This window comes from Triturus cristatus, chromosome 8, assembly GCF_964204655.1.
Source record: "Triturus cristatus chromosome 8, aTriCri1.1, whole genome shotgun sequence".
In the NCBI taxonomy this organism is placed as follows: Eukaryota; Metazoa; Chordata; class Amphibia; order Caudata; family Salamandridae; genus Triturus; species Triturus cristatus.
In genome coordinates, this window is record NC_140591.1 from 750,452,178 (window position 1) to 750,475,667 (window position 23,490).

The 23,490-nt window shown below is 42.3% G+C and overlaps 1 protein-coding gene across 3 annotated transcripts in view; it reads right to left on the reverse strand.

The window, feature by feature from the left end:
* Nucleotides 1-23,490, reverse strand: part of COL4A1 (collagen type IV alpha 1 chain) — a 626,471-nt gene that overhangs the window by 338,040 nt on the left and 264,941 nt on the right. For all 3 annotated transcript variants that reach the window (XM_085622171.1, XM_085622169.1, XM_085622170.1), the window contains exon 13: nucleotides 3,079-3,156. In XM_085622171.1, coding sequence (XP_085478297.1) covers nucleotides 3,079-3,156 — 78 coding nt within the window. The remainder of the gene's footprint in view (nucleotides 1-3,078; nucleotides 3,157-23,490) is intronic.

A 23,490-nucleotide genomic window follows, 5' to 3' on the forward strand; every position in this document is an offset into this window, starting at 1 on the left:
CTTCAAAAAGTAACACAAGTTTTGAATTTGACATGTGGAAAACCTTTTCAACATTCAGTATGGAGTTATTGATGAATTTTCTCTGAAATCAAAGGTGGATTAATGTATGTATTTTAATGCATGCAATATTTATTAATCATTCTTATATGTTTTTATTCTGATTATACATTTTATTTAATTTCTCTTTTTATTAAAGTTTAGAGATTATGATCTCTAATTTGACTGGCTACTCTACTTGAAATTCTCATCCTTGTCAGACAATCCAAGCCTTCAAGGCAGCCAGAATCTAATTCAATAAAACAGAATTCCTTCTATTCACCATGAACAACAAGCTCCAATTAGCCCAAACCAAACATGAACCTTGAGTGATTCAAACCTCAATTTCCACCCAATGTCATGTCATCCAAAGAAAACTAAGAAGGCCCAGAATTATCTTTCTCTATTAAAGAAAGGGAATCCTTCCCTCCCACTACTTTTCAAGCCCTCCTTGTCTCACATTTGTCTGGGGTCAATACAGAGCGTCTTGGGCTCCCAGAGTCTACACTTGCTCCCTTAAAGACCTCCTACATGCCGCATCATGCTTCAGGGGCCTAAAGAATGCTACCACATCACTACCACCCTCATGATCTCCTGCAGCTCACCTTGTCTACATGAACCATTTTCAAAGCCATCTGCATCATCTACATAGCCATTAATCCTTCATTTTTGCACATTTCTAAAATGAAGTAAACACCCTGGCAAATACAAGCTGGCAAACTTCATTATAGAGTAAAAAATTAAAGTAACAAAATATATTTTCCACAAAAATATAATGTTTTGTGGAAAGTGTAAATGTTCATTTTAAAGAAAAGCATGACAAAGAGGTAGGAAGGGAAAAGGGAGTGGGTATACATGATGGGAATGGCGTGGAGGGGAAAGGGGAGATAGGAAGGACTTTGTACAAAAAATGAGGGTAAAGCAGGAGGAAAAACAAGGGATTTGTATAGAAAGAGTAAAGTGGGAGGAGGAAAAGGGGCTTTAAAAAACGGGTATAAGACAGGAGGGCAGTAAGGAGTTTAAAAAAACAATAAAGGAGGAGAGGGAAGAGGGAGGTTAAAAAACAACTGTATTAAAGAGGGAATGTGAGGAAGAGGTTTGTAAAAAAGGGAATATAGCAGGAGAGAGAGTAAGTGGTCAGTTAATAAACAGGAGTAAATTGTGAGAGAGAGTTAGGTTTTGTAAAAACAAAAAGGAAAAAGTGGGAGGGGGACATGACAAGGGGAATTGAAGGCAGGGAAGAGGGCTTAAAAAAGGGGGAAACAGAATGGGGGTTAAGAGGAGAGACATCCTCCTCTCCTTAAAAGAGTCATAAAATAACCCCTCAGTAAAGGAATTTTTCGTCAAGGAAGGCTTTCACCAGGTTGGTTTCATTAACTAGGTGAAATACCTTCTTGATTTAAAAAAAAATCCAGCATTGGTTTGACAAAAATATTTCATCAGAACCACTTTCTATAAGCAAATTTTTGTGAAAAGCACATTCAACCACATGGCCATCATGACTGATATCCCAGAATATTTGTCTAACAAGCTCACCATCTCCAGTGTCTCTTGGCACACCTACAGCCAGGACACCATCAGATTTGAGCCAAAAACAAAATGCAAAGAAGGCAATTCAAGGGAAAAGGCCCTCTGTGTAGAAGGCCCAGATTTATTAAAGTTTTGTGTCACCCTTGCGCCACGCAAGGGGACGCAGGGCGATGAAAAACCTAAGATAATTTACCAAGCCACTCAAGTCCACCTTGCATGGGCCTGCGCGGCTTGGTAAATCTGGAGTAAGGCAAGGCAACACAAGGCACTGCCTTGCTTTACTCTGTGTCACCATGAGTACCCATGTATTCTGGAGCATTTCAAGATTTACAAACACTGGAAGACCTGGGAATGCATCAGAATTGTATGCCTTCCCATCAAAGGTGCTTCAAGGAGTGTGTTTCCTCTTTCTAATTTTGCTGAGATTTGCAGCACACTTAGAAAGAGGAAAATGCCTCTAAGGATTGTTTTTGTGCAGGAAGGTGTCCCTTCCTGCACAAAATCAATCCTGCCTGTAACAAAAGCAACCTTGGTCCATGGCGCATCTGTAGACTGCAGACTGTGCACCAGCATAGGCAGAGGACAGAAATGCGCCGTATCTTAATAGATATGGCACGTTCCTGCCCTCACCCTTAAATATGGCCCCAGGTATCACGACTGACATCCTCATATACATCAGGACCCCACTTCTAAACCTGGTCCAACTAAGAAAAGAGCTCAAAACACCCCCTGCAAAAACTCAATACCACAATGTCATAGATGTTCACCACAACTCTCAAAACCCAGCACCCTGTAAATCACTTGTTGAATGTATCTTTACCTACATGCATACTCTACATCACTGTCCATACATCCTCACTGGCCTAATGAAGGGGTTTTTGGATCTCCAAATTCTGACATTACGAAGAAGTGGTGGGTCAAAGTAGCTCATTTGCCCTGTCAGCAGATATTTAGAAATTAGCAGCAAGTTTCCTGTCCAGAAAGAAGGGCCTCCTCAAATGTGAGTTCTGTGATGAGGAAGAGTAGGACTAGGGGTAAGGGGGTTATCTGTAAGCAATACCACACTATAAAAGTAATTAATTGAGTCATTGTGTTTAACACTCATTTTGTATATATATTTGTATGATGTAAAAGTGCTGTTCACTGAAGATGATTCTCAAAGAATTTCAGAACGCAGACTAGATATTTTTGTAAACTAATGATAAGTAGTCTTGTCACTGAGCATACCGGTTGTAAAAGACAGGACCCAGAATTAGCAAAATCAAAGAAATCTATTTAGTTGACATGGCCTCTGTTGCATGATCTTAAACAGGAAAATGGTATTTATTTTCTCTGTAAAAGCGAAAAGGCCTTGTTGTGAATTATAAATTTGGGACGATCTGATCGTACTCATCTAGAGTAAATGCAAGAGTTTGATATGAATAAAAGTAGAAGATATTATCACTTCTCTTTTAATTGCTCTAAAAAAATGTGGGTTTTTTTAAACTCAAAATGTGCTTAACTTTGTCTCACCTTTAACAGAGTGGTTCCATTCTTGTCATGTGCAGCAGGTCCTTCCTTACCAGGGTATCCTTGAGGACCAGTTTCTCCCTGTTAAAAGAAAATGAAAAATGTACAATTTAAAGAATGTAAATTCACAGTATGGGCCTGGGTAAGAGTTTGACACACAGATTACTCCATTACAAATGTGACGGATATCCCATCCGACTTATTATATTGCCGTAGGACATAATGCACTTGTATTAAGATGGAACCAATATCTGTCAAGTTTGTGGCTGTGTAACCCATCAGCCAAACTCTAAATTAAGCCCTATGTTTGTGCTAATCTGTAGGAGCACAAGCTATGTACTTTCCAGAACCATTTTTGGGGGCTTGGTTATCAAAATATGTTCGAGACCAGCTTAAAGTGAATAAGGTGGCTCAGCAGTGCATGATCAGCAGGATATATATATGATGAGAATTGTGCAGCCGTATGAGAGATGAACTGTAAATGTTTACTTGTTATTCTAAAATTCTGAAATTGAGTCTTTCATCCATGGGTGTGCCTGTAATAAGACTCCTCTATAAGGTGGACTGGTGCGCCAAAGGGTCCTACGTATTAGCTTCAGATTTAAATTAAACCATATTTAAATAGTTGTTTTGCCTAATGTCATTCTGTACCTGCAACCTCATTGAAGGCTGTGCGTTTTGCATATGAATCAATAATAGATTTTAACCTACAAAATGATTGTCACAAATAAGTGGTGGTTACTTTTATATTATGAGAACGCTTTAGATTCAAATGTGCACAGCATGGTAGGCATAGAGCAGGAAAAATCATCGGTGTTCCCCCATGCATGGGGAAATTACTCCCAGCTCCCCTGCAACATTGTTTTTTGTTGTCAGAGACTCTTCCACATTTGAAGGTGTGTTTTTGGAAACCCAAAAAATGCCACCGGCTCCACCACGTTGCATTGACTTAGGGATCGGATAGTACAGAGCGATTTTGCCAAAAGTGCTCCCCCCTTGTTGATGGAAGCACTTTCAGTGAACAGTTCCCACCCATTCTGCAGGGAACTCTAGTTTTGGCAGCAGTCTCAAATGCAGCTGAGGCAGAAAGTTCGGCTGTTGCAGTGGCAACCACCCAACCAATGGGTAATTGTGTTCCTTAATTGCCAGGCATGCAATCTTAAACTATGCGTTGGGCGCTGTAACAGTTCTGTGCACAATAAAGCATTTTGCAGCAAATTCCTGAGAGTGCGTTCTCACTGCTCGTACGTCGTGCAAGAACGAGAGAAAATATTTACCGACTTGACTCTGTCAGGAGATACAAACTACCCATATTGAGAGCACTGGATCCGTCCGAAGGGATCAAAACATAGCGGTTATATATATTCACAGAAAAAAACATAGGTTTCAGGGGTGTTATAGTTAGCTGCCCATTTCACTCGTACAAAACCATTGAAATTCCTCCGTTATAGTTAGTTCTGCTAACTATAACTCACGCGCCCGCAATGCACTGCTGATGATGTCACATATTGCATCATTCATGACATGGTCAGTGACATCACTGATGACATCACTGATGACATCTCAAATGACATCACTGATGACATCACTGATGACATCATCCACTGAATGTGGTTTAGTTTGAAATTTAAATATGTATTATATATATACCAATCTGTATTGAAGATTGAGTGGATATATAATTGTCTGGATGGAGGATTTAGTAGCTGTCTGACTGTCTTTTTAAGTGAGTAATTAAAAGTGTCTCACTTAATACATGGATTAGTAACTAAACTATATGAATGTGTGCAGCACTGTCTCTGTTGTTGTATAACATGCTGCCTTAGTTGGTCACTAACTACATGAGTGTGTATATTAGTTATTGATTAGTTGGGTGAGTATTTGTATGGGACACTGAGTTTGTGTGTGGTTGGATGGGGTGTGTGTAACTCTATGCATAGATGTGTGAATGGTTGATTGACTAGGTGTATGGGTTTAAGAGTGCATGTGGAAACAGTTGTTTGGGTGACTGAGTGTATTTATTTGTGTGTTTGTGAGCGAATATATGTTTTAGTTGTACATCTTCAACAAAGTAAAAAAATAAAAGGCATTGTATGTGAGAGTTGGTGTATATAAATAAGTTTGTGTAAGAGTCAGTGATTGTGAGAGTAAATATATGAATGAGTGTATAATTGTAATGGTGCTTTTTTAACATATTAACGATGAGTTACTATGTGTTTGAATAAATGAGGTGTCGTTGGATAATTGTGTAAGTGAGTAAATTTAAGTGCGATACATTTTTTTCATGAGTGAGTAGGATGACTGCATAACCGACTAAGATGACTGCTGATGTGTCAATGTCTATATATGTGTATAAGTGCATTTGATAGTGTTCTATTAATTAATGACTGCATGTATAGATGATTCTGTTGTTGAATGGGTAGTTGTGTGTGTAGACTTAGGAATCAGTGAGTGGGTATGTAGTAACTGGTATTGGTGTGTCAATGGTTTCAAATATGGTACTCTGTATTTTACAGTGAGTGATGAAAGGTTATACTAGTGTATGATGTGGTGTATCAGATTGTCATGTGGATGATGTCATCAGTGATGTCATTTGAGATGTCATCAGTGATGTCATCAGTGATGTCACTGACCATGTCATGAATGATGCAATATGTGACATCATCAGCAGTGCATTGCGGGTGCGTGAGTTATAGTTAGCAGAACTAACTATAACGGAGGAATTTCTATGGTTTTGTACGAGTGAAATGGGCAGCTAACTATAACACCCCTGAAACCTATGGTTTTTTTCTGTGAATTTCTAAGGTTTTTTAAATGCTAACTTTATTATTACTATATCTATTTTTTGTACTGATTTTCTACAGTTTTTTAACTGTTTATTTATAAATATTTTATTCATTAAATAACATTATATATTTTTCTGAAAATTGCAAAAAAACATTTTTTTATTAAAACTGAAATATTGATTAATTTTCTTGTTTTCATTTTTTATTTTAATATATTTATATCATTTTCTTTAAAAAAAACAAATCAAATTTTTTTCGCAGTCGCGCACTCAAAGTGTACACATCACGGTGGGTGCGCGCATTCTAGCCGCCATTTTAGAAAAGTCATGAAGGATCCGTGTATGGTGTGCGATGGCTGTGTGTTTCTCAGTTACATCATATACATTTAATATCACATGATATGCGCGATTGGTATGCGACCAGTCTGCGACTCCTGCTCCTGCGCATTCGCAACACATGCGCATTACGGTACGAGGTGTTTGCACGCTTGCGGGTCCCACGTGACATCATATACGTGCTGGGGCGCGCTGGGTGCGCGACTCCCGCAAAAAAAATTTATGTTCCAAAATGATATGTATGTGTCTTTAATATACATATTAAGGCAAGAGATTATGTAAGATATTCATCAAAATAATATATTTGTACTTATAAGAAACTTATATTATTTTTAAATATATTTTCGCGAAGTCGGGTGCGTGCGTCGTGAGTGCAGAAAACCAGGTCAGCAGAGCTGCTGTAGAGCCAGAGAACCAGGTCAGCAGAGCTGCTCTAGAGCCTAAGAACTAGGTCAGCAGAGCTGCTCTAGAGTCAGAGAACCAGGTCAGCAGAGCTGCTGTAGAGCCAGAGAAACCAGGTCAGCAGAGCTGCTTTAGAGGGAGAGAACCAGGTCAGCAGAGCTGCTTTAGAGCCAGAGAACGAGGCCAGCAGAGCTGCTTTAGAGCCAGAGAACCAGGTTAGCAGAGCTGCTTTAGAGCCAGAGAACCAGGTCAGCAGAGCTACTATAGAGCCAGAGAACCAAATCAGCAGAGCTGCTTTAGAGCCAGAGAACCAGGTCAGTAGAGCTGGTCTAGAGCCTAAGAACCAGGTCAACAGAGCTGCTCTAGAGCCAGAGAACCAGGTCAGCAGAGCTGCTGCAGAGCCAGAGAAACCAGGTCAGTAGAGTTGCTTTAGAGGGAGAGAACCAGGTCAGCAGAGCTTCCATAGAGCCAGTGAACCATGTCAGCAGAACTGCTTCAGAGCCATAGAACTGGGTCAACGGAGCTGCTTTAGAGCCAGAGAACCAGGTCTGCAGAGCTGTTGTAGAGCCAGAGAACTAGATCAGCAGAGCTGCTCTGTAGCATAAGAACTAGGTCACCAGAGCTGCTCTAGAGCCAGAGAACCAGGTCAGCAGACCTGCTGTAGAGCCAGAGAAACCAGGTCAGCAGAGCTGCTTTAGAGAGAGAGAACCAGGTCAGCAGAGCTGCTTTAGAGCCAGAGAATCAGGTCAGCAGAGCTGCTCTAGCTGACACTGACTGACTGACACTGACTGACTGACACTGACTGATTGACACTGACTGACACTGATTGACACTGACTGACACTGACTGACTGACACTGATTGACTGACACTGACTGACTGACACTGATTGACTGACACTGACTGACACTGATTGACTGACACTGACAGACTGACTGACACTGACTGACTGACATTGACTGACATTGACTGACACTGACTGACTACTCTCTACTACTCTACTACTGACTCTCTACTACTCTACTACTCTCTGTCTACTACTCACTCTCTACTACTCACTCTCTCCTACTCTCTACTACTCACTCTCTACTACTCTACTACTCTCTACTACTCACTCTCTACTACTCACTCTCAACTACTCTACTACTCACTCTCTACTACTCTCTTGCTACTACTCTCTACTACTCACTCTCTACTACTCTCTTGCTACTACTCTCTACTACTCACTCTCTACTACTCACTCTCTACTACTCACGCTCTACTACTCTCTACTACTCACTCTCTACTACTCGCTACTACTCACTCTCTACTACTCACGCTCTACTACTCTCTACTACTCACTCTCTACTACTCTCTACTATTCACTCTCTACTACTCTCTACTACTCACTCGCTACTACTCTCTACTACTCACTCTCTATTACACTCTCTACTACTCTCTCTCTACTACTCACTCGCTACTATTCACTCTCTACTACTCACTCTCTACTACTCTCTACTACTCACTCTACTACTCTCTGCTGCTCTCTAGCACTCACTCTCTACTACTCTACTACTCTCTCTCTACTACTCACTCTCTACTACTCTCTCTCTACTACTCTCTACTACTCACTCTCTACTACTCACTCTACTACTCTCTACTACTCACTCTCTACTGCTCTCTCTCTACTACTCACTCTCTACTATTCACTCTCTACTACTCACTCTCTACTACTCGCTCTCTACTACTCACTCTGCACTACTCACTCTCTACTACTCGCTCTCTACTACTCTCTACTACTCACTCTCTACTACTCACTCTCTACTACTCTCTACTACTTTCTCTGCTACTCACTCTCTACTACTCACTCTCTACTACTCTACTACTCTCTACTACTCGCTCTACTACTCACTCTCTACTATTCTCTACTACTCACTCTACTACTCTCTCTCTACTACTCACTCTCTACTACTCTACTACTCTATACTACTCACTCTGTACTACTCTCTACTACTCACTCTGTACTACTCACTCTCTACTACTCACTCTCTACTACTCTCTACTGCTCACTCTCCACTACTGATTCTCTACTACTCGCTCTCAACTACTCTCTACTACTCACTCTACTACTCACTCTCTACTACTCTACTACTCTCTCTACATCTCACCCTCTACTACTCTCTACTACTCACTCTCTACTACTCCACTACTCTCTACTACTCACTCTCTACTACTCACGCTCTACTACTCTACTACTCTCTACTACTCTCTCTCTACTACTGACTCTCAACTACTCACTCTCTACTACTCTCTCTACCACTATCTACTACTCACTCTCTACTACTCTCTACTACTCACTCTCTACTACTCTCTCTCTACTACTCTCTACTACTCACTCTGCTACTCACTCTCTACTACTCTCTACTACTCACTCTCTACTACTCACTCTCTACTACTCTCTACTACTCACTCTCTACTACTCTCTACTACTCACTCTACTACTCACTCTCTACTACTCTCAACTACTCACTCTCTACTACTCACTCTCTACTACTCACTCTCTACTACTCGCTCTACTACTCTCTACTACTCACTCTCTGATACTTTCTCTACTACTCTCTACTACTCTCTACTACTCTCTACTACTCACTCTCTACTCTCTATTACTCACTCTCTACTCTCTACCTCTCTACCTCTCTCTCTACTACTCTCTACCTCTCTACCTCTACCTCTCTACCTCTACACCTCTACCTATACACCTTTACCTCTCTACCTCTGTGTACATGCACACATATGCACATATATATGCATATGCATTTATATATATATGTATTTGCATATATATATATATACATATATAAACATATAAATATAATCTGCATATCTATATAAATATAAATTCATGCAAACATATACATATACATATATGCATTCATATGCATGGTATGTATATGAAAGTTTGAAAAACTCTAATACAAGCAAAGCTAAAAAGCCACCTAATTACAAACAGAATTGCTTTAACTTAAACGAGGGCGAGACCTATTGCATTTTCAATGCTTGTTTACTTTGATTCCATCAAGAAGGCATTCAGATGTGTCACACATTGTCCATAAATTCTGAATGGTGGCACTCTAGTTGCTCATTAGATCACTGTAGTAAAGCTACTGCTCACCAGGGAAGTCTGCTGCTGGTATTGAAAGTGCATGTTTCAGTCTGCATGGCAGAATTTTTTAATGAAATAGAAGAGGATTTGAGAAGTCACTCAAAATGTGCCCTAATTTTTCTTTTTTCCTCACTAATCATAATTTCTATGGCAAAATGAACCTCCTCATTTTGTGTTCCTTTTAAATTAAACTACTCACTCTCTACTACTCACTCGCTACTACTTTCTACTACTCACTCTCTACTACTCACTTTCTACTACTCTCTAGTACTCTACTACTCTCTACTACTACTCTCTACTACTCACTCTCTACTACTCACTCTCTACTACTCTCTACTACTCTATACCACTCACTCTCTACTACTCTACTACTCACTCTCTACTACTCTCTACTACTCTCTCTCTACTATTCCCTCTCTACTACTCACTCTACTACTCTCTACTACTCACTCTCTACTACTCACTCTCTACTGCTCTGCTACTCTCTACTACTCTACTACTCACTCTCTACTACTCACTCTCAACTACTCACTCTACTATTCTCTCTACTACTCACTCTCTACTACTCTCCCCTACTCACTCTACTACTCTCTACCACTCACTCTCTACTACTCTCTCTCTCTACTACTCACTCTCTACTACTCACTCTACTACTCTCTACTACTCTCTCTGCTACTCACTCTCTACTACTCTCTATTACTCACTCTATACTACTCACTCTCTACTACTCTACTACTCTACTACTCTCTCTACTACTGACTCTCTACTACTCTCTACTACTCTCTCTCTACTACACACTCTCTACTACTTGCTCTCTACTACTCACTCTACTACTCACTCTACTACTCACTCTCTACTACTCTCTACTAACTCTAATACTCACTCTCTACTACTCTCTACTACTCACTCTCTACTACTCCACTACTCTCTACTAATCATACTCTACTACTCACTCTGTACTACTCTCTACTACTCACTCTCTACTACTCTCTACTACTCACTCTCTACTACTCTCTCTCTACTACTCACTCTCTACTATTCACTCTCTACTACTCACTCTCTACTACTCTCTCTCTACTACTCTCTACTACTCTCTACTACTCACTCTACTACTCATTCTCTACTACACATTCTCTACTACTCTCTCTCTGCTACTCAGTCTCCACTACTCACTCTCTACTACTCTCTACTACTCACTCTCTAATACTCACTCTCTACTACTCTCTACTACTCACTCTCTACTACTCTCTACTACTCCCTCTACTACTCACTCTCTATTACTCTATACTACTCTCTACTTCACACTCTCTACTACTCTCTACTACTCACTCTCTACTACTCACTCTACTGCTCTCTCCTACTCACTCTCTGCTACTCTCTCTACTACTCTCTACTACTCCCTCTCTACTCTCTATTACTCATCCTCTACTCTACCTCTCTACCTTTCTCTACCTCTCTCTCTACTACTCTCTACCTCTCTACCTCTACCTCTCTACCTCTACACCTCTACACCTCTACCTCTCTACCTCTCTCTACACGCACACATATGCACATATATGCATATGCATTTATATATATGGATGTGTATATATATATATATATACATACATAAACATATATATAATCTGCATATCTATATAAATGCAAATATAAATGCATGCATACATATACATATATGCATGTTATGTTCATGAAATTTTGAAAAACACTAATAAAAGCAAAGCTAAAAAGCCACCTAATTACAAACAGAGTTGCTTTAACTTAAACGAGGGCGATACCTATTGCATTTTCAATGCTTGTTTACTTTGGTTCCATCAAGAAGGCATTCAGATGTGACACATTTGCCATAAATTCTGAATGGTAGCACTCTAGTTCCTCATTAGATCACTGTAGCAAAGCTACTGCTCACCAGGGAAGTCTGCTGCTGGTATTCAAAGTGCATGTTTCAGTCTGCATGTCAGAACTTTTTAATGAAATAGAAGAGGATTTGAGAAGTCAAAATGTGCCCTAAATTTTCTTTCTGCAGCACTAATCATAATTTCTATGGCAAAATGAACCCCCTCATTTTGTTCCTTTGCAAATTAAATGTTTTAAATGTTACCACTTTATTCCAATCAAGATGGCTTCAGGTGTGCTATAACTTTGTCATAAATAAGACTGTTAGCGCTCTAGTTGTTCTTTAAAACACTCTGGGATTTCTGTCATTGGGCTATACTTGGGCTACATCTCGGTGATATTTGTGCTACATTTGGGCTCTTTTGTCTCTGGTGGCCATCTTGGGAGACTTGTTATGAAGTTTCCTAATTTCCTCATTTACTGCAGTCTCCTCAGTAGGCATACTGTCAGTTTTTTACTTTGATTCAATGAAGAAGGCATTCAGACGTGTCACACATTTGCCATAAATTCAGAATGTTAGCACTCTAGTTGCTCATTAGATCACTGTAGTAAAGCTACTGCTCACCAGGGAAGTCTGCTGCTGGTATTGAAAGTGCATGTTTCAGTCTGCATGTCAGAATTCTTTATTGAAATAGAAGAGGATTTGAGAAGTCACTCAAAACGTGCCCTCATTTTTCTTTCTGCAGCACTAATCATACATTCTATGGCAAAATGAACCCTCTCATTTTGTTCCTTTTTAAATTAAATGTTTTAAATGTTACCACTTTATTCCAATCAACATGGCTTCAGGTGTGCCATACCTTTGTCATAAGTAAGACTGTTAGCGCTCTAGCTGTTCTTTGGAACACTCTGGGAAGCTGCAGTAGAACACAAAGGAATCAACTGACAGTCTCTGCCCTTGTTGGATGTACATGTTTTACTGAGAATGTCAGACTTCATTCTCACATGACTGAGAAAGATGATGTGAATTTACAGAAAATATGCTCTCAGTTTAGCTTATAGATCACCTTCCAAACTTCTGTGGGAAAAGCATGTGAAAATAGTTTTCTCTCAAAGATGATTCATGATATCCCAGCAGAAGGCTTTTTCACATGGTAAAATCACCTTAGAACATACCACAATTCCTAAAATGAGTATGGTACCATCAACAAATGATTTATAATGTAACTAAAGTCTTAAAACCTTCTATTAACTGCAATGCTTTTTTATGAGGTGCTATCATGTATATTGGTCCCAAGATGGCTGCCAACACTTCTTGGATGAAGTGCTGACAGCCAATCAGATCTCACAATGAGATGTGTGGTTAGGCTCCGCCCAGATATGTATATGATTTTACTTTTGATTTTCTCAGGAACTACTGAACGGATTTACACCATATATGCAAAAGGCACATGCCTGACCTGAGGACTACCTCTTTGCCAAATTTCAAGTAATTCTGTTCAGCCGTTAGGGCTGTACCTTCGACTAAAGGTCCTATGGGAAAATGCATGGGGAAAATGCGTTTTGGGACCCCCCTTTTTTCTCAGCCCCCGCTTGACGAATCACCCCGAGACTTTCAGGGTAGGAGCTGAGCGGAGCGCCTCATTAGTTTTGACATAAGTCAACCGGCGCCAAAGTTATTCAAAATAGAATTTTCAGATTTCCTATGGAAACTCGGTCCTAACTATAACTATCTATTGGCGACCGCCAGTAGATAATATACATATATATATATATATATATATATATATATATATATAACTATAACTATCTACTGGCGACCGCCAGTAGATAATATATATATATATATTATCTACTAGCGGTCGCCAGTAGATAGTTATAGTTAGGACCGTGTTTCCATAGGAAATCCGCAACATTCTATTTGGAATAACTTTGGCGCCGGTTGACGAATCTTCGCGAAATTTTCAAAATAGGTGGGGCGCTCTGCTCCGCTCCTACCCTGAAAGTCTCGGGGGATTCGTCAAGCAGGGGCTGAGAAAAAAGGGGGGTCCCAAAACGCGTTTTCCCCATGCAATTTTCCATAGGGACCTTTAGTCCAAGGTACAGCCCGAACGGCTGAACAGAATTACTTGAAATTTGGCAGAGAGGTAGTCCTCAGGTCAGGGATGTGCCTTTTGCAGGTCTGGTGTCAATCTGTTCAGTAGTTCCTGAGAAAATCAAAAGTAAAATCATATATATATATGGGCGGAGCCTAACCACACATCTCATCCTGAGATCTGATTGGCTGTCAGCACTTCATCCAAGAAGTGTTGGCAGCCATCTTGGGACCAATATACATGATAGCACCTCATTAAAAAGCATTGCTGTTAATAGAAGGTTTTAAGACTTTAGTTACATTATAAATCATTTGTTGATGGTACCATACTCATTTTAGGAATTGTGGTATGTTCTAAGGTGATTTCACCATGTGAAAAAGCCTTCTGCTGGGATATCATGATTGAGAGAAAAATATTTTCTCATGCTCTTCCCACAGAGGTTTGGAAGGTGATCTATAAGCTAAACTGAGAGCTTATTTTCTGTAAATTCACATTATCTTTCTCAGTCATGTGAGAATGAAGTCTGACATTCTCAGTAAAACATGTACATCCAACAAGGGCAGAGACTGTCAGTTGATTACTTTGTGTTCTACTGCAGCTTCCCAGAGTGTTCCAAAGAACAACTAGAGCGCTAACAGTCCTACTTATGATAAACGTATGGCACACCTGAAGCCATCTTGCTTGGATTAAAGTGGTAACTCTTAAAACATTTAATTTAAAAAGGAACAAAATGAGGGGGTTCATTTTTCCATAAAAAGTATGATTAGTGCTGCAGAAAGAAAAATTAGGCCACATTTTGAGTGACTTCTCAAATCCTCTTCTATTTCATTAAAAAATTCTGACATGCAGACTGAAACATGCACTTTCAATACCAGCAGCAGTTTTCCCTGGTGAGCAGTAGCTTTACTGCAGTGATCTAATGAGCAAAAAGAGTGCTATCATTCTGAATTTATGGCAAATGTGTGACACATCTGAATGCCTTTGGAATCAAAGTAAAAAACTGAAAGTATTTCCTACTGAGGAGACTGCAGTAAATGAGGAAATTAGGAAACTTCATAACAGATAAGTCTGCCAAGATGGCCACCAGAGACAAAAGAGCCCAAATATCACCCAGATGTAGCCCAAGTATAGCCCAATGACAGAATGTCCCAGAGTGTTCTTAAAAACAACTAGAGTGCTTACTGTCTTCGTTATGACAAAAGTATGGCACACCTGAAGCCATCTTGATTGGAATAAACTGGTAACACTTAAAACATTTAATTTAAAAAGGAACACAATGAGGGGGTTCATTTTGCCATAGAAATTATGATTAATGCTGAAGAAAGAAAATGAGGGCACATTTTGAGTGACTTCTCAAATCCTCTTATATTTCATTAAACAATTCTGACATGCAGACTGAAACATGCACTTTTAATACCAGGAGCAGACTTCCATGGTGAACAGTAGTTTTACTACAGTGATCTAAGGAGCAACTAGAGTGCTAACATTCAGAATTTATGGCAAATGTGTGACATATCTGAATACCTTCATGATGGAATCAAAGTAAAAAACTGAAAGCATTTCCTACTGAGGAGACTGCAGTACATGAGGAAATTAGGAAACTTCATAACAAATAAATCTCCCAAGATGGCCACCGGAGACAAAAGAGCCCAAATGTAGCCCAAAATCCCCCAGATGTAGCCCAAATATAGCCCAATGACAGAAGTGTGCAAAACACTTATTATTTTGTGTTTTTGCAGTGTTATATAGTGCAGACTTGTCAGTTATTGGAGTGCTTTACATGAGCATTGGTTACATCACACAAGAACAAATTCATTTTGGTTGTAGACATGGGGAGACTAAGTGATTTGACCAGAATCACAGAATGTCGAGCTGAAGCAGAAACTCCAACCTGGTTCCCCAGTTGCAAAGTCTGCAGTTCTGGAAGTAACACCACATCCTCTCCCCTAAGTGCAACATTTAATCAAGTGGTCAACTGGATAAAAAAACATAAAGGTAACAAATAATTTAAAAGTGCTTTCTCGCTATTTGAAAACTCAGAAAATATGTCCTTATTTTAGTCTTTTAGAGCACTAACCATAATTTTGATGCCAATAAGACCCTCTCATATATGTAATTTCGAAAGGAAATGCTCTAGGTATTACAGTTTTGATTACATCAAGATGACGTCAGGCGTTCCACACTTTTGTAATAAATATAGAATGTTAGCAATCTAGTTGTTCATTAGGATACTGTTGAGAGGCAGAGGCCAGGGGCACGGACTCTGAAAATTGAAGGCAGGTAGGAGGGTGCAAAGGCAACAATTTAACCACACTGAGCAGGCAGGAAGGGCCGTGGCAGCACAACAGACTATGGAGGGCAGTGGAAAGGGGGGCAGGGGCAACAAAACAACAATACAGGACTTGCAAGAGAGGCTTTGGCAATGTAATAGACCATTGTGGGCAGAAGGAAGAGGCAATGGTAGTACAACCATACATGCCAACAGACCCGATTCAGCCAGGAAACGTCCAATGTTTTTAAGATCAAATGGGCTTTATTTTATCTGTCTCCTGTCTACAATCTCCTCTTTTTCAATGTAACTCAATGGGGAAAATCAATACCCCAGTTTTTTTTCAAAATCTCCCTCTTACCAAGTTCAAAATGTTCGCAAGTATGGTACATTGGATCATGGAAGGAAATGGGGTAGGGACATGGACTTGGATAACAGAGGACAGGAGGGACATGGAGAGGTGCACCAAACTGACCCTGCAGGGCAGGCATCAGGGTTTGCAGCAGCACAATACACCACACAGGGCATGCGGGATGGGAGTGCAGCACAACAATCCATAGAAAGCAAGAGGGAGGGGACAGGACCATGCACATGGACAACAGAGAACAGAGGGGCAAGAGGCAGGACCATAATGGACAGACAGGAGAGAAAGCTGCAGCATAACAGACCATAAAGGGCAGGAGGGATGGATCAGGGGCATTACAATGGAACAGACAAGCCAGGAGGGAGGGAGTAGGGGTCTGCACATGTAAACAGAGGGCTGGGGGCAAGGGGGCAGGAGCAGCAAGATAGCCATGGAGGTCAGGCAGGATGGGCACTAGAAGCAAGACACACCATGAAGAGCAACAGTGAGACTGTGATGGCATACACACACACCATGGAGGGAAGGTGGGAGGGGTTCAGGGGCAGCTAACTGACCACACAGGGAAGGTGGGAGGGGCCATGGCAGCACAGAAGACCATGCATGGCAAGTGGGAGGGTTAGTGGTAGCACAATGGCTATGATGGGCAAGAAGGAGGGTACAGGGGCATGCACAAAGGATGATGGAGGATAGAAGGGAGGGTCAGGACCTGTGCACAGACAAGAAAGTTCAGGGGAAGGGGCCTCACAACAGACCGCATGGGGCAGGCAGGAGGAGCAGTTGCAGCACAACAGACCAGGGAGGGCAGAAGGGTGTGGCAGTACAGTGGGCCATGTAGGACAGGAGGAAGAGGATAGGGGCATGGCATGTGGACAGGCAGGGTAGAGGTGGCAGGGACAGGTTACAGTCATCTGACAATGCTAGGCAGGTGGGAGGGGAGTGGCAGCTCAACAGAACACTCAGAGTAGATAGGAGTGGCAGGTCCATGGAACATGGTGGGCAAAAAGGATGGAGCAGGGGCATACACAAAGACATCGGAGGGCAGGGGGAAGGAGAATAGGGGCAGCAAGCTAAGCACAGAGTTTAAGCAGGAGGTCAATGATGGGGCATAGAATTGGGCAATGGAGGGCAGGAGGAGTGGACTGGTACATCATACTAAATTGATGGCAGTGGCAGCACATCAGACCATGCATGGCAGGAGGGAGGAGGCTAGTCCATGGATTCACACAACAGAGGATAGGGAGGAGGGGGATGGGGCAGCAAGCTAACTGTTCAGAGAAGGCGGGTATTAGGAACTTTATTGTTTTTAAAACGTGTGTCTGTGCGAACTACTTAAAGTATGAACAAGTATGCAACATAATCTCACTTTTATTCAGGAAGAAGAGGACGTTTGTGACTGTGACTCTGGGCTCACTTGGCAGAAACACACCCTGACCCTCCACCCCTATCGCAAAATGTAATGCCCGTGAAAAGGGTAGGTGAACACAGTGTTATATAGAACATAGTCCTGAGAGCACGATTGAAAATGAAAACTAGATATAGTGTATGGTATAAACTATGCACCAAAAAGTGTGATATAAGATGAACCGGGCGTGAAATATAATATGCAATACATTGTGCGCAATGACAGATTCATTGGAGAGCGCGAGATAGCACAGGCACTAGCGCGTGCTATGCGATATGCGCCTTGGAGTGTAATATGCACAGGGAAGTGTTGTGTAACCTAACTAGTCTCTAAAGTTGTAATATAAAATATGTGCTGGGGAGTATAACGTTGCATATGCACTGTGACAAAGATATGGATCCCAGATTGTAATATCTATGGCATAGCACTGTGCGTTATAACATAGGCATCGAGGAAGGCACGTTAGATGGGGCAATATCACCCATGCGAAGACAAGTGTGGCATGACATATTCAAGGGGTGGTGTTACAGTGCACATGGGCTGGAGAGTGTCATAGCATATGCACTAGCTAGTGGAATACAACACAGAGGTGTGTGGCGCTCAGCAGGCAATGGTGGGTGTAACACAGCATTGGGCTCTGCTAGGAGCACGCTGTGACTCTCAAGTGATGTTCGTCCCCTTTCCAGAGAGTAAAATAAAAAGTATTACACATCCGGCAGTGGATGTGTGTTTTATTAACCGTGAGGGGGGTTTCTTGCATAGTTTTGGTCGAATTTTTGTCGAATCCTCTTTGAATGGCTTGGTGTGCATGTGTATTAAATGTGCCCGTCAATAGCTACCCATGTTTGTATGAATAAACGACAAGGGTGTCTACCGGGATTAGGCACGGTAGGGCATCAGACATGTCAGAGCTTCACTAGTGGGGTAAATACATTCCACGTGGATTCATTGTATGCATAGTCGCCTTTTAATGAATATCACGCAAGTCGTCATGGTGATAGGTACGTACGGTTTGTCCAGCTTGTCCTAGGTGTGTCTATAAATATATATTTTTTTTAAATAATAAAAAACAGTGGCCGGCCCTGGGGATTGGGGTCAAAAAAATATAATTAGGAGACAGGCCCTGGGGGATGGGGTCATCAGGGCCAATAAATTAGAATAAGAAGGGGAACCACACAGCCCCCCTTCTTAAAAAATTTAAATAAATAAAAGACTGGCATCGTGCCGGAAGCCTCGCCCCCTCCTTGCAGCACTCTGCAAACGCGCCCCCTAGCGAGTTGTAAGTTGGGGAATTAATTCCTCTTCAATACTGAGGGTCCCTGAGGGCCAACTAGCCCAACAGGCCTCTCCAGTACGCACCAGGGAGCTGCGCTGCAGACAGGTGTTCTGAGGCCAAGCCCCTTTTTACACCTGTCTGCAACGCAGCTCTGTGGCGCTTACTGGAGGTACCTAGTGGTCTAGTTTGACCCTAGGGACCCTTAGGATTCAAGGGGACTTAATCTCTCAACTTAGAACAGCCACAGGGCGCGTTTACACAGTGGTGAAGGGAGGGGACGGGGCCTGAGGTGACGTGTGCAAACACGCACTATGGCACGTTTTAAATTGGGGATATAATTTTCCTTCAATACTGAGGGCCCCTGGGGGCTAACTAGCCCACCAAGTGCTTCCAGTAAGCGCCACTGAGCTGCATTGCAGAGAGGTGGTCCAGGCCGTGCCACTTTTTACACCTCTCTGCAACGCAGCTCTGTGGCACTTACTGGAGGTACCTAGTGGGCTAGTTGGACCCTAGGGACCCTCAGGATTCAAATGAACTTAATCTCCCAACTAAAAACGGACACAGGGCGTGTTTACACAGTGGTGAAGGGAGGGGACGGGGCCTGAGTTAACGTGTGCAAAAACGCCCTGTGGCCTGTTTTAAGAGGTAGTTTTAATCCCCCTGCCCTATTATATACTAGGGGCTTACAGAGGAGGTCATGCTAATCACAGGGGGACCCCAACGCATAATGTTCCCTAGTGTATGTAGGTGTTTTCACTGTATTCTAACTGTCTTTTAACATAGCACTGGCTCTAGGACTGGTTAGTCAGACTCAGTTACCACCAGTATCCGTCTGAAAAAGTTGAGGGTACAGGATGATTTTGCAACAAGGCTTCTTTCTGCTCTTCTTTTTGTTCTCTCTGCACGTTATCCTTCTTCCTGCACTTTTCTTCGTCTTTGAGGACTTCTGTTGCTTCTTTCTGCACTTCTTTTTTTTCTTTCTGTGCATTTTTTCTTCTTTCTTCACATGTCCTATCTCTGTAGGCATAGTTAGAAATTAGCATTTAAAAAACCTTTGAAATTCACAGAAAAAACCATAGGTTTCAGGCACGTTATAGTTAGGAATTAGCATTTAAAAAACCTCAGAAATTCACTGAAAAAACCATAGGTTTCAGGGGTGTTATAGTTAGCTGGACTTTTCACTTGTACAAAACCATTGAAATTCCCCCGTTATAGTTAGTTCAGCTAACTATAACTCGCGCGCCCGCAATGCACTGCTGATGACGTCACATATTACATCACTCATGACATGGTCAGTGACATCACTCATGACATCACTGATGACATCTCAAATTTTATCGCTTTGGATATAAGCGTTGCTAATAGCACGCTATCTCCGCGATAAAATTCATTCAGAGTTGGCCGGCGATAATTATCCTCACGCTAAGAACGCTGAGCAATAATTATCGCCGGCCCTTGCTGATATGCCCCCTGGTTTTAAGTTTAATCCTAAATGATTTTTCAGAGGGTTCTGCTCTCAGCTGTGCAGGTAGAGAATTCCAGGATTTGGACACCAAGAAGGAAATAGAGCGTGCTCCTAGTCTGGACCTACAAACTAGGGGAACCCATACTAAGTTGGCTTAACCGCTTAACCGCGGTGAAAATTCCACCACGGTGTGGCGCTTTGATCAAGTGGGCGGAGCCGCATCAGCCAACGAACGCGCGCAGCACTAAGGAGGTAGTGATCGTGACGGCTGTTGGCCGACAGAAGCAGTGAAGGGGTTAAGAGGATCTTAGGTTGTGTGACGGTAAGTACTGCTGTATCATGGTGCGAAGATATTTGGGGCCTTTCTGGGAGAGGATTCTGTGGCAGAAACACATGGCTTCAAAACTGATTTTTTTTTATCCAGGCGGAGGCAATGAAGATAGGTGAGGGCCGCCAATGCTGATGTCCTTCTAGGGAGATTGAGTACCAGGTGTGCTGCTTCGTTTTGGACTCTTTGAAGTTTTTAGATTACCCTTGGTAGCTCTCAGGTACAAAGCGTTACTGTAATCAAGCTATGACATTACTAAAGTTACTACTGAGATGGAGCGGTAGGGTGTTCCAGGCTCTGGCCACTAGGAAGGAGAAGGAGCGGCCTCCCGATCTGGACTTGCTGGTGTGGGGGACCACTGCATAGGAGAGCTGGGCTGATCGTAGGGTCCTTTGGGGTGCGTGGAATTCAAGTTGGCTGTTCAGGTATTCAGGTCCGGTGTTGTGGAGGGCTTTGTGTGCGTGGGTGAGAATCTTGAAGGTGGGGAGCCAGTGGAGTGTGCGCAGGTGCTGGGAGATGTGGCAGTGTCTTGGCAGGTTGAGGACCAGTCTTGCGGCGACGTTCTGGATGTTTTGTAGCTTGCGGGTGAGGTTTTTGTTTATTACGGCATAGAGTGCGTTGCCGTAGTCAAGTCTGCTGGTGATGAGGGCGTGAGTGACGGTCTTTCGGTGCTCGAGGGCGATCCATTTGAAAGTCTTGCATAGAGGCGGAGGGTGTGGAAACAGTAGGATGCGACTGAGTTGATCTGGCGGGCCATTTTAAATTCGGAGTCCAGGATGATTCCGAGGTTGCGTGCATGGTCCGTGGGGGTGGGCGGGTTTCTGAGGGCAAGGGGCCACCAGATGTCGTTCCAGGTGTCGGGGTGTGGGCCCATGATGAGTACTTCTGTTTTATCAGTGTTGAGTTGTAGGCAGCTGCTTTTCATCCATTTGGCGACTGATTCCATGCCTTCTTGAAAGTTGTGCTTGGCTGTGTTGGGTTCGTTGGATAGGGAGAGGATGAGTTGGGTGTCGTCTGCGTATGAGACAATGTTGAGTCCGTGTTTTCTGACGATGGGGGCGAGTGGAGCCATGTAGACGTTGAACAGCGTGGGGCTGAGGGAGGATCCTGGGGGACTCCGCAGGTGGTTGGTGTAGGGTCCGAGAGGAAAGGGGGGAGTCTGACCCGCTAAGTTCTGCCAGAGAGGAAGGAGAGTCTTGCCCCGGATCCCTGCGTCGTGAAGTCTGCGTGTTGGGTGCGGTGAGAGACTGTGTCGAAGGCCACTGAGCGGTTGAGGAGGATGAGGGCTACTGTCTCTCCTCTGTCCAGGAGCGGATGTCGTCTGTAGCAGCGAGGAGGGTGGTTTCTGTGCTTTGGTTTTTTCTGAAACCGGATTGGGAGGGGTTGAGGATGTTGTGCTATTCGACAAAGGTTGCGAGTTGGCTGTTGATGGCTTTCTCAATGACTTTCGCTGGGAATGGGAGCAGGGAGATGAGTCTGTAGTTTTTGAGGTCGATGGGGTCTGCTGAGGGCTTCTTCAGGAGGAGGTTGATCTCAGCGTGCTTCCAGTCGTCGGGGAAGGAGGCCCTAAATCCCGATTGGGAGGGCTGGAGAATATATATGTATTTGATTACACAAGTGACATCATGCCCTTACTCAGTAAGTAATTTTAATAGTACACAAAAACTCTTGACAACTTCGAACACAGGAAAATGCTAAATATCTGAATCTATAACCAATGTGAGGCTGTAGCTGCAAAACAAGTTTTGAAAAAAACATATGTCAAAGTACCGAGGGCTAACATATCAGGTTGGTGTAATGCTGCGATCAATACACAAAGGGAGGAGAGAGATAATATGATTTGTACATGTGTCAAAGAAATAACCTCCCTGCCATAAAAGTATTTAAAAAAAACACTATTTCAGAATAAGGAAATACTGGCATCCTCTATCACTGCGAGAAAGTATTTTGGACCCTGTCTGGGGATATTTCCTAAAAGGAAACCAAACCTAAAACTTAAAACCTAAAAGGAAACCAAAGTGGCATACTTCATCAACAGGACCCTGCTCACCATGGTGCTCCAAAGCTCCACATGGAGGGCTCCCCTGGAGCTCTTTACATATGCCTCCCTAATGATGAGGTATGAGGAACTGGTAGTTTTAAAATGTGCAAGGGATGGTGGAATTATAACTAGTGTTATTATTACCTTCCTATCACATAGGTAAAAACAATGTATGTGAGAGTCTGTGTAATATTGTGCCCAGGATATAAACTATCACAATATCATAAAGGTAAGTATACATAGGGCAAATATAAATGTACTCCATATTTCCACATCTATGAGTCAATGTGGTCCAGTGTGGTGCAAGAGGAGATGAAGGTTAACTCCAAGTCTGCTTGAATGCAGGAATTTTAGATTAAATTCTGATGATTTCATCCAAAAAGACACCTCCACCTTATAACGCAAGCTTGCTGCTAACTCAAGTGAAGTCACAGTCTTAGGGCTGGCAATGTCCTTCAAGGTCTGAAACAAAGCCTTAGTATACTTTCAAATCTCCCACCTTACGGTGCAGTAATTGGAGCTCCTCCTGAAACCAAGACTGGGATGTATTATATCTTATACTGTGCGATGACTTTGTAGGTACCCACTCATCAACAAAGACTGGAATAAATTGTAATACTATTCAGTCATTTGAGAAGGAGACCACGTCTCAAATGCTTCTATGAATGGTCTTT